Below are 13,388 nucleotides of genomic sequence, written 5' to 3'. Positions count from 1 at the left end.
AGATCGCACGTGCAAGCACGTGCGCTTCGCTCTGATTGGCTGAAACTAAAGTCTCAATATCTTTCTTGTTTATTGATAAAATCATTTGAAATTTTGAACATAGTCATACATTAGGGAGATCTACAGCCCGTAATAAAAGAAATATTATGAAAGCATGTGCATGCACGTGTGCTTGCAAGAGCTCGCACGTGCAACACGAGAAATGTCCAATATAATTGATACAGACGTAACTATTTAAACTATTGATGATATGCTTTAAAACTCATATTAGAAGTATATATTAGAAGCATAGACAAGATGACATGGTCAAAAAAGCAAGATCTCACGCGCATGCACGTGCGCTTCGCTCTGATTGGCTGAAACTAAAGTCTCAATATCTTTCTTGTTTCTTGTCATAATCCTTTGAAATTTTGAACATAGTCCTACATTATGAAGATCTACAGCATTATATATAAGAATTTTCATGAAAGCATGCGCATGCCCGCGTGCTGCAATCTGATTGGCTGAAACTTTAAATGGCTATATCTCCTTTGTTTACTGACGAAATGCTTTGAAATTTAAAACACAGTCATGCATTAGGATATCCTAAAATATGATATAGAAAAAAATTCATGAAATCACGCGCATGCACGTGTGCTGCAATCTGATCGGCTGAAACTTTATATGGCTATATCTCCTTTGTTTTTTGACGAAATGTTTGGAATTTTAAAATATAGTCATTCATTTAGATATCCTTCAATAGGATATAGATAAAAATTCATGAAATCACGCGCATGCATGTGTGCTTGAAATCTGATTGGCTGAAACTTCAAATGGCTATAACTCCCTTGTTTTTCAACCAAACAGGATGGGATTTAGAACATAGATAAATATAAGGGACTCCTACAAGAAGGTGTAGTCATTATGCACGTGCTAGCATGTGCGTGCACGTGAAATAAGAAAATTTAAAAATACACTCATTCGAGTGTAATTTTTAATACTTTTGGATTAAATGCTTTGATATTAAGTATATTAAAATTATAGATAGTGTAGACAAGATAATATGGTCGTTACGAACATGAACACGCGTCCAATGCCTATTTTCAAATATGTTTTGTATTTTTCTCGGAAGACCTTGATTAAATCTAAATTCCATAAAGTATTTCTTATTTGATAGAGATTACGGGGAACAGGAACCAAAAGGGAGTTGGGGAGCGTTTGGGGAACATCTGTAACGGTCCCCGTTACAATTAGCACTAGTTATTATTATTATTCTTTTTTCTTCTTATTTCTTCTCCGGTACTTTTTTGTCCGGAAGTGTTCTCAGAAACTGTTCACCAAACTAAGTTAAAACCTTTTTAGGGTTAGTAGGCATGTTGTGTAGATGTGCCGAACGAAGGTCATTTTGCGCGCATTCGCATGCACGTGCGGGCGCGTGCAATGAGTAAACTGACTGATATATTTAATATGGTTGTAACTTTTATATTTTTTGATAAAATGTTTTGAAACTCATTATATAGAGATATATAAGTTGTGTACATAAGATGACATGGTCAAATTTGCATGAACTCACGCGCATGCACGTGCGCTTTGCTCTGATTGGCTGAAACAGAAATCTTAATATCTTTTTTGTTTTATGATGAAATGCTTTGAAACTTACGGAAGCCCGTTGGTGCCACGTATGAAAAATATTTTATCTGGCGGCCGCCACTTATTAATTGGCGACCGCCACATGTATATCTGGCGGCCGCTACTTATTATTTGGCGGCCGCCACATATATATCTGGCGGCCGCCACATATAAATCTGGCGGCCGCCACTTATTATTTGGCGGCCGCCACTTATATATCTGGCGGCCGCCACTTAATATCTGGCGGCCGCCATTTATTATTTGGCGGCCGCCACATAATTTATATGGCGGCCGCCACATAAATTATTTTGCAGAAGGTGAGTGTTATTGGGTTAAGATGATGGATGTTGACACAACCGCTGCTTATAATATTGATAAAAAAGTAAATGATAAAAAACGAATTCTGAAATACTGGAACACCATTCTTGGAAATCCAAAATGCAAAACTTCATTTAATTCTCAACCAATCATAGCTTACAGCAAACACCATGATTTATGTCCGTGACCCCTGATGAGGCTTCTTAATAATCGAAACACTCTACAAATACTTGCATAATTCAAATCAAATATTAATCTGCTCTATGCAAAAACATATCTATTAGAAGTGTGGATTGGAGTGTTGGTTCATAATAAATCTCTTACAAGTTTGGTTGATTGATGTTGCTATTATAATTTTTACACTGTATCCACCTCTTAAACCACACATTAAAACATGCGCGCGATTCAGGAAGCCAGGTGTTATCTGGCGGCCGCCATATAAATTATGTGGCGGCCGCCAGATATATAAGTGGCGGCCGCCAGATAAATATTTGGCGGCCGCCAATTAAATAAGTGGCAGCCGCCAGATAAATCATGTGGCGGCCGCCAAATAATAAGTGGCGGCCGCCAGATGTTATATAGCGGCCGCCAGATAATTTATGTGGCGGCCGCCAGATATTATGTAGCGACCGCCAGAAAAATATGTGGCGGCCGCCAGATATTATATAGCGGCCGCCAGAAAAATATGTGGCGGCCGCCATTAAAACTATGTGGCGGCCGCCATATAGATTATGTGGCGGCCGCCAGATATTAAGTGGCGGCCGCCAGATATATAAGTGGCGGCCGCCAAATAATGAGTGGCGACCGCCACATAATTATGTGGCGGCCGCCAGATATACAAGTGGCGGCCGCCAAATAATAAGTGGCGGCCGACAGATAAAATATTTTTCGTACGTGGCACCAACGGGCTTCCGTAGAAACTTATAACATAGACATGTATTAGGATGTACTACAATATGATATATAAAATTTTTTATGAAATCACGCGCATGCACGTGCGCTGCAATCTGATTGGCTGAAACTTTAAATGACTATAACTCCCTTGGTTTTCAACCAAACAGCATGGGATTTAGAACATAGATAGACATAAAGGACTCCTACAAGATGGTATGGTCAACATTCACATGCATGCACGTGCGTGCACGTGCGCTTTGCTCTGATTGTCTGAAACAAAAATCTCTATATTATTTCTGTTTTTTCACAAAATGCTTTGAAATTTAAAACATAGGCATACTTTAAGATGTCCTACAATAAGATATATAATAATTGTCATGAAAACACGCGCATGCACGTGCGCTTTGCTCTGATTGGCTGAAACAGAAATCTTAATATCTTTTTTGTTTTATGATTAAATGCTTTCAAATTTATAACATAGAGACATGTATTAGGATGTACTACAATATGATATATAAAATTTTTCATGAAATCACGCGCATGCACGTGCGCTGCAATCTGATTGGCTTAAACTTTAAATGGCTATAACTCCCTTGTTTTTCAACCAAACAGGATGGGATTAAGAACATAGACAGACATAATGGACTCCTACAAGAAGGTATGGTCATCATGCACGTGCATGCACGTGCATATGAGTAAAATAGTGTAGACAAGATGATATCGTCATTACGCTCATGCAATCACATGCGCACGCCTGCATTGCTTAAATTTGAAATACTTGGTATACTTTTGGGAAAACGTTGTTTACGTCTTAAATGCATAGATTTTGCCTTCTTTAATGAAAATTACAGGGAATATGGCACGAGAAGGGAGTTGGGGAGCGTTTGGGGAACATCTGTAACGGTTCCCGTTACAATTAGCACTAGTTATTACTGCTTTGATTTTAAAATTTAAATGAAATTATCTCTGCTTCGGTGCAATTCAAGGGAAATGATTTTAAAAGTCAAAGAATTAATTAAATATCAAATTCAGTTTGTATGTAATACATTGTCTGAGTTGAGTATTTTTTAAAAATATATATTTAAACAATCAAGAACTAAAGACTAATAACCTCTCTCTCTCTCTCTCTCTCTCTCAATCAATCAATCAATCTCGGCAATAGTATTATCCTTGTTTGAACTTTGAAATCAGAAATTCGATGTCTTTAATATTTACGAATCAATAAATAATGGAAAGAGTATCAAATTTTATTTGAACAAAGACAAAGTAGAAAGGAGGAATATCACCTCTAGCAAATTCGTACCACTAGATTTTGTTTTTATTGGAGGTATTTCGGATTAGAACTCGAGCAATAGCAGGATTCTGATAAATTATTCAGACTGCAGGAAATCCATCAAGAATTGAAAGTATAAATAAATAAATAATTTACATCAGTTCCCAACGCAAAGTTGCCGAGGAAATGTGCTGAAATTAATTTATTGATATCCCCTAAGTGCATTCTTCTTCTATATACAATATCAATTTACAAGAATTGAAAGAAGTAAATTATTGCAAGTATATATACTCTCTCTCTCTCTCTCTCTCTCTGGCACAATGTGTTCAATAACAGAAAGAAAAGAAATTTCATACTCAATGGCGACTCACAAACTCATAATCCAAACCTCGGCTCTGTTTCAATGATTTCGACTATCATATATTAGGAATAAACAATCGAATGTTTAGGAAGATATTAAACTCTAACCTTTCAATTTACTCCGTCGAGTGTAAATATTCTTACTTTTGAATTTACACCTACTCGGGTTTATTGTAGAACAAAACAGAACATTTATTTGGAAATTTGCTTTAATTAACTGAAATATTTCTTTTCTTTGATGATCATACTTTTTTTTTTTTTTACACATTATTATAAAACAAATCTGTATGACCAGTTTTATATATGTTAAAAGCTTCTCTTTTTTCTTTTCAAAATTGCTCAATGAGTTTGATTGAGATTTTTCTCATTGGAAAAGGAGAGGATTACGTTCTTTTTGTAGCTTAATAAAAAATATCAAATCCTCAAGAAATTGAGGGACTTTATGTAGAATATGAAGTTCTTCCTTAGATTGCTTGGAATATCTTTGAACGGGTCCCTTATTTTGAATTTTCTTTTATGTCGGAACTAGCCATTGAATCGTTGTTACATAATTATGTTATGTAGGGTGTTGTTTCATTGATATTTGTTAAAATTATAACGGATGGTGATACATATAAAAATTACAATTCGTCATTTGAAGTTTAATACCACACTGTAATGCAAATATCACAATATGACGGTGTTCTCTTAAAAAAGAATGCATCCTTATAGCTTAAGATATTTTAAAAAGACGTCTACGCTAATATGTTCGGCAGACCCTCCCCCCTCCCGAATTACTCTTTTTTTTACCGTTGGTACATACGGACTAGGAGAGATACTTGCATTATTTATCCGGTGAGAGTTTTTTCGTTCATCGCTCCCGTTCTTTGCTAAAATATTGATGACTTCTTAGTGTGAAAATTTGCAGGATAGCGAACTGTGTCGCTCTCGATGGCAGAACACAATGAATTATTTAGCAAGCAATAGATGAAAATTAAGAATTTCTTCTCATGACACTGGAAGCAAATTAATGATTTCTGAATATCATTAATGAGTGCATATGTGGCTCACTAAATTTTTAAACCAGAATTTTTTCATTACATTGCAGCTTTATTATATTTGAAGTCTATTTCAATGTGTACGTACAGTACTTATTATTTTCCATGTACTGTAGAATACTTGAGGTTAAAAAATAATAATTAAAATGAATATATTTTAGAGAGCATCACTTCTTTAAAATGGGAATCTATTTCCATAAGGTTTTTAGTATATTCCTGAGAGTGAACAAATATTCAAGCAAGTTATGTAGACATGACTCAAAATCATATTTTTTTTTTACTTTTAAACATTTTTGAAACAAAATACATGTGTTGCATTCATTTGTATCTCTTATTGCGCCCTACAACTATATATATACAATATATGGAAGGTGGAAGGCAGAGTTTGAAATCTAGATCACAGGCACCTGACGAATGGATGGTGTAACCCCACCCACCCCAGCTTTTGAGAATTTTTATTAGGCACAAAAATTCTCAAAAATGCATAATTTCCTAGTCGATCATTCTTATATTTCGATATCTGATATCATTTTCCGCTTTGGTTAAGATTTCAGGCACGTATCATCGTTTTGAAAGTGTCTGTGTGTTGGTGGGGGGGGGGGGGGGGGGGGGAGGGGGGAGGCGGCCAGAGAATTTTTTTTTTACTTACCTGTAAAAGTTGATAAGCAAAAACAAAAAAAAAATGCCCATACTCGAAAATCCTATTTCGTGGGGTGGGGGGTATAAAAAAATACTAGCGATATGTAAAAATACAAGTAATTTTCGTCATGTGCCTGTGGTCTTTTTTTTAGTATGAATATTTTTTTTTCGAAATTTAATACTTTTTTTCAAAACAGCCGTTATCTTGATACTAGATACTGAAGAATCAAGCAGCAAACGATCATTGGATTTTTTTCCTCCAATTTTCCGGAATTTTTATACATGTTCGATTCAAAAGTTATTATTTCCCGGTTGAAAGAGGGCGCTAAAATCTGGTGTTTACATTCCTGAAAGATAAGAAAATCATGGAAAATAAGGTTGCTAGACGATACGTTACTAAGGTACTATTTTCAAATAAGACTTTGTATTTGTTGCACATGATATTGAAACATTTCATGATGCACCGGAGCATAGTGCAGAGTTGAATAATTTATGAGCTTAGCAGACGCATTATCATAGTTTGGTCTAAAATAATATTGGGCGAAATAAGCAACAAATGTTTCCCGCTTTGTACGGTATACCTGATATTAAATGTTTAGACTGTGGTATTTACAATTTCCCTTTTAATAATAAAGCATACATTTATCATGATATATGATAGGCAGAATGAATAGCCTAATCTCAGTGAGATGGGTAGAGACTGAAATTTTGGTCTGACGTCTACTACCCATCTGGAAAGTTTCAGTCTCTACCCATCTCGATGAGATTATGAATAGCCCTACGCGCATGAGCCGAACAATTTTAGTAAGTCGTAAACTGCTAAATTTAGGCAGTCCATGAAATTATGTAATTTTGGTAAAGATGACTGCTTGTGTTCTACTCCTACAAGAGCCTGCGTTAAGTTCCTACACTCCTTATACGCCTGGTCAAAAGTATCTCGCAATGAACCTCGAGCATGCTAGAGCAACAGGTAGGAGTTCTAGATCTATCATCATCATGAAGTCCTATACCCCACAGGCACTTGTTTCGTATACAGGGTACGTACCCCCTACTTATATTTACCACAAGCCTGACAAGGTATCTAACTCATTTTCAGGCACCCCTGCTTCAATCTCGTATTTTGTTAATATATCAAATAAAAACCTAATATAAAATGACATCATTCGCTTCAAAATACTTTTTCTTGTCAATTAAATCTTTATTGTATCCACTCATTTATTTCTTGAATTTACCTTGATACATTTTAAGACTTTTATCAGGATACAACTTCCGGTTGAGGGTACGATAAAACCAGAGGCTTCCGAGTATTCCATTCTGAGGTCTCTTGTTTTATCCCTAATCTGTAACTCCAACCGGGACTACTTGTATCTCAAGAAAAGTCTTAAAATGTACTTGAGGAATAAATGAGTAGTTTATAATAAAGAAGCTCGACCAGAGACGTCTAAAACGTTGTTATTGACAAGTGAAAAGTCTCATGAAGCAAACAATGTCATTTTAAAGTAGTTTTTCATTTGATATATAAACAAAATATGAGCTTGAAGCCGGGGGGGGGAGTGGTGTTCCTGAAAATGAGTTAGATACCTTGTGGTAAATATAAGTAGGGGGTACCCCGTTATGAAACAAGTGCCTGTGCTATACCCCTCATTGAACTGAATGGTCAAGAGCAACAGCTTACATCCATATTTCAAATTTTCTGTGTCTTCACAATCTGAAAATATATGAACATATAAGATTTTTTTTTTAATTCAAAAACTTTTGTTATTTATTAATGACCTTGCATTTTTGATATAAGTTGTAGAGCTGTGGTTCTCTGGACGTGAAAAATTCAAAAGGACAAGCCAGCCAGAGAGCTACAGGTCCAGGTTCATAAAATGTAATATATGCAAGGATTTCAAAAGTTAACTGATTCAAAAGAATTATTGACATCATGTTCAGATGCTAACCTTAACTGGACATGGACACAGTTTGAACCAGTTTTATTAAAAACCAATAAGAATGTAAATATATACAATTCCCAACTAAGGCAATTCTAATGATCAGCAAAAATTTTAACATCATTTGTTGATTTAAAATGGAGATGCAGAACTTAAAGTTATTCATAATGTAAACAAGGCTCATACCTTATTTTTGTTTATTTATAGAATTTATCATATTTACAACAAAAAAAGATTCAGCAAATCTCTAGAAACTGTCTAATCCTATTTAGAATAATTAAACTTCTTTATTGAAAAAAGTCTGCTTTGAATGAACATATATTAGTAAATATATTTTATTTATGTAAACAAAAACATGGCACATACATGACAAAAGGTTTAGAGCTCTAAATCCTCTTGTATCTATCTTGATAAATGAAATTCAACTTTTTGATGATCATTAGAAAATCCTTAGTTAAATGTTTGTAAAAGTAAAAAAATGGAAAGATGAATTTGAAATTTTTAGCTCAAACTCACAGGCACTTGTTTCGGAAATAAATTTTTAACCCATAGTATAGTAATAACACAAGGTATCTAAGTCTGAATTACACTCGGTACCCCCCTCCCCAGAAACGTACTCATTTACAGTTTTAGAGGAAATGCAATGGCGAAGTGTTTAATGCCATTGTCTTCTACGATAATTGATCTACACAACCATATATGGCATGCATGTCTTTGTTTTCGTTTATCTCCGTAAACAGGGTCAAAACCCTGCTTGCTGAATGGAAAAGTCTAACTAAACCACAATTGGTGTGTGCTAATCCTGCACCGAGATTTTGATTGGCTAAAAATCTGCTTCTAAAATTACATCGAAAAAATGTTGTAGTGTTTTGATGGAAAATGAGACTTAATCAAATTCTAATCATTCAATGCAATAATTCAAATCTGGAATTGTGTGTATTTTTTAACCCACTAATTTTTAAATTTTGTTCTTTGCCCAAGATTAGCACATACCGTTTCGTGGTTTAGTTCGACTTTTCCACTCGGGGAGCAGAGTTGACACTGCTTACGGAGATAAACGAAAACAAAGACATGCATGCCATATATGCTTGTGTAGATAAATTATCGTAGAAGACATTGATATTAAACACTTTGTCATTACATTTCCTCTGAAATTGTAAATGAGTGCGTTTCTGAGGAGGGGGGTATCGAGTGTAATTCAGAGTTAGATAACTTGTGTTATTATTATACTATGGGTTAAAAATTTATTTCCGAAACAAGTGCCAGCTTTGCTCAAACTGCACTTGTACATGTCCCTTTAAGGTAGATTAAGGTAAACTTTTCTATACTCAATAATCAATCTGTTAGGAATAACAGATCGGAAAGAACTGCAAAAACTAGCTGACATATTAGTCTTGGTTTGAACTTTTAAACTCTTCTTCATCAAACATGAAAGTTCCATGTAAATTATATTGACAGGAATGAAAAATTTATATAATATGTATAGTTTATTGATTATAACTTTGTCTATTGCGATCATATATCATTTGTTTATGATTTTCAATGAAAGTTTGATGCCAAATCAATGCCAAACTGGGTTTTATTAGGCTTTTGTTGCATGGCTGCATGTCCAAAGGCCAAGGCTAAAAAAATTAGAGGAATATATCTTTTTTATAAGTTTTTAGATGTTTTATAACCATGCTGGTACATGTATATGAAACATTTTCCCCCTGCTTAGTCCTTCAAAGTTATGACATTTCATGGTCATTTTATAAGTCATATATGTAGCACATGTACATGATTTTTCAGATGGTTTAGTTGGTGATGACAAGAAACTAAATACCAGGGTACATGTACCAGGTATTTAAATTATTTAGCTACTCAATACTTTACAGTTTGTTATTTTGAGGATTATTATGCAGTAAACAACAACAAAATTTAACCTGCAGTGCTGCACTTTCATTTTATAAACAAAGATCTTAAAGGAGCATCTTTTCTTTTTTTTTTTTTTGGGGGGGGGGGGGGGATAAGGATGACAATGTAAATCATCATGTTAATATATACATGTAATTAAAGTACAGTAGTACCTTTTGTAAATACAGAAGATATCATTTAATAAAGAGATAAAAATCATCTTTAAATGAATGCATAATACATTTTTACTTTATTCAGTTAAGTAAAAGAAGAATATGTACCTGTGTACCTGTAAATACTCCATTTTGTATTCTTGGGTATAGAACTCCTTAACAGTGTTTTTGAGGACAATTCAAATTCCCCAAATACATGTTTGTGACAGTATCATGGAACTTCAAGTGTTCAAAGCAAAAGATCTTCACTGGTAGTTTTATCTTTCAATGATTAAATCAATATTAAATCTTTTATCAGAAGGAGGTACCATTAAGGCTATAGATATAGGTAATTTGTTCTTCATTCAGAGAGGAATAATTTTAAAAAACAAAACTTATAATTATTGTCCTAATTATAGACACAACATGTATAAAGGTACATGACTGACATGTACATTTATATATATGCTAGCTGTAATAGCTAGACAGGTTTATGCAATATAGTGATGTAAGTTTTTATTTGAAAAACTCGTACAGAGTTTTGAAGTTAGGATTGAAATACATATTGGAGTAATTTTTCATTTTATGTAAACGATAGAGAAAGTCATAAGTTTATAATCATTGCAAAAGATTAAAGAAATCACGGTATGAGGAGGACTAGAATACTGATTACACATGTATATATTAAAATTTTGACTGCCCCTCCATTAAGCCCCCTATCTATAAACTGTCTGATAGGAGAAATGAAATTAAAGTTAGATCCTTATATCCTTCCTTGACAAGGTGTGTACAAGCACTTGTTGATACTATCTATATTAAGGTGCATAACAATGGCGTCAAATAAAGTTGCCATCGCCAATGACCTTTTCGAAAAGGTAGACTCTACATTTTATATTTTAGCATATCTGGATGAGTATAATTTTATTTTTAAGTTTTGTGAAATGCATATAATTGGTCTTTTTAATTGTCAGTATTTTTATTTTATGTTTAATATGAATAACTGTTTCATTTTCTTAATGTTTATATATACTGAAAGGAAAAAGAAACACATAATAGCATAATAGCATAATAGCGAAAATTATTTAACTATGTGGCCGAAAATTACGAAAATTGGTCAGGTGTGTATTTTGGTTACTGTGCACAAAAATCGCTGGTCAAAATTACTCAACCATGAAATGTATGGTGTCACGTAGGGGAAGTGATAAAAAGCCAAATACACGTGCATGTTGATGATGACAATTTTGTGATCACATTTTGTAGTATGTTTTTAGCATGCTCACGCTGAAAAAATGTAGCCAGTGTTTGTCGATACTTCCTCACAAATATTCACATGTACCAAATCGGCTAGATTCTGTAAATTCTATCCTAAATCGAAAATTCTTGGGATTCATTGGGCGGGGGATTTGTTGGCTTTGGAATAATACAGCTACTCTCAACCATTAAGACTACCGTCGGAAGGCTTGAATGATAATCCTTGAGAAAGATAAATGGTCTGGTGAACTCAATGCACAAGAAAATCAAGGCTGTTACTGATGAGCAAGGGAGATGATGAGAATTTTTATTTTAATTTTGGGGGGTATCAACATATCAATTTCAATAACTCAGGAATTATCAGTCAAAGTCACACAAGATTTCGGTTACATGTTGTTTAAAGTTGAACTAAAATGTTTGATAACAATACTGGAAAACATATTGGAAATAAAAGTTTTAATTTTATGCAAAAGTTTATTATGCGTTTCTTTTTCCTTTCAGTATATGTGCACCTTTTTTCAATTTAAAAAACATGTAGTTATAACATGTAGTTATGTCATTTGGATCAAAGTAATAATTTAATATTGATCAATGTTTGATGTTTTAATTATGTACCCCTTCGAAGAAGGGAGGGCATATTGCTTTGCTGCTGTCTGTCAGTCCATCATCAGTTTCTGTTCATTTTCGCCGCAGAGGTTGCACATATTGAAATGAAATTTGGTATACAAATTTAATTATCATAAGAATATCTAGGTCAAGTTTTATTTGGGGTATGATCAGGCCATTTTGGACAGAGTTATTCCCCTGGACTTAGAAAAATTCTCCTTTAGGGAAGGGGGTCATAAGTGTTTTACAAAGTTAACATTATTTTTGCTACATGATAAAACTGAGTTTATCAGATGGTGACCTTGAGATATATATATACCGGTATATATATAAAAAAACTTGCACTTGTAATAAATGAGACAGGGAGAAACTTATGAATTTAAGATGGTGTGTCAACAGTTTGTTTAGAAAATGCAAAAAATAAGGGGGACTGAATTGCTGCATAGATACAGTAGTATTTCTTGCTCTAGTACTAGAATTAGGACTGTTTGTTTGTGTTTATTTGTATGTGGAGGGACTGCTGATGGAGGGAAGAGAGATATTGCACATTAAATTAATAAACTACTGCATGTTTTCTTTTCTGCTATATTTACATTGTACTAGGATATAAACATGTACTGAATACATACAACTTATTCATCAGTATATCTTTCTTTCTCAGGTCAATGAACTTCTGCCAGAGGCGGAGAGACCCCTGATTTTTGAAGCATTAAAGAGATACCAGTCGTAAGAAACATCCTTTTCTTTCCTCATTATAAATGATTTTTATCACGTACATTAAACAAAAATTCTATTAATTTTACATTAATTTTGCATAGGAAAATTACCTGAATCTAGAATTACAAATTGTACAGATCCATTTTGAATATGAGAATAGAATATTGACTTGACTTTATTAGAGACAGCTTGGCTAAATAAATTAATGATTTCACTATATTTTCAGGTCTATGGATTTAAAGAGGCTAATATCAGACATGAAGATAGTACTGAATGAGCCAACTAAATTGGAGATCTATGAATATATGAGGTAAAGTGACCCTCATTTGATAAATCTAGTTCTCCTCTATCAATGGGGATGGGTTTGGGTGGGAGAGAGGGGATGAACCTAAAACTGAGTTTTCTATGGCAAGGAAATCGGGACTTGTAAATTTTTTTGCAGTAATTTGTGTATAGTTGCATAATAACAGGAATTTAAAATGTGGGGGAGGGGGCACTTAAATGTTAATTGCCAAACTACTTAAAAATTCTGTCCTTTGGAAACTAAAAATTAACTAATTTAAAAGGTTTTCTAAGTCCATGTAAGCTAATTTTAAAACAGTAGTATACATGCAGTCATATATTGTATCTTCATTCAGTTGGATTTAAAGAATTTAAATGTAGAACTTTTCTAATATAAATACACTGTCTAGCTTTTTCTGGTTTG

At 33.9% G+C, this 13,388-nt stretch overlaps 1 protein-coding gene across 1 annotated transcript in view; it reads left to right on the top strand.

Annotated features, from left to right (window-relative positions):
• Window positions 1-6,328: 6,328 nt before the first annotated feature.
• The window catches only part of LOC134253957 (harmonin-like), a 16,322-nt gene continuing 9,262 nt past the window's right edge, over window positions 6,329-13,388 (top strand). Inside the window, exons 1-3 of the mRNA XM_062736532.1 lie at window positions 6,329-6,530; window positions 12,627-12,691; window positions 12,909-12,992. Of these exons, the coding sequence (XP_062592516.1) occupies window positions 6,495-6,530; window positions 12,627-12,691; window positions 12,909-12,992 (185 nt within the window). The 5' untranslated portion in view covers window positions 6,329-6,494. The remainder of the gene's footprint in view (window positions 6,531-12,626; window positions 12,692-12,908; window positions 12,993-13,388) is intronic.

This window comes from Saccostrea cucullata, unplaced genomic scaffold (assembly GCF_032062105.1).
Source record: "Saccostrea cucullata isolate Sc308-1 unplaced genomic scaffold, CSIRO_AGI_Scuc_v1 ctg194, whole genome shotgun sequence".
NCBI lineage: Eukaryota > Metazoa > Mollusca > Bivalvia > Ostreida > Ostreidae > Saccostrea > Saccostrea cuccullata.
This window is presented reverse-complemented; position numbering and strand designations above follow the sequence as displayed.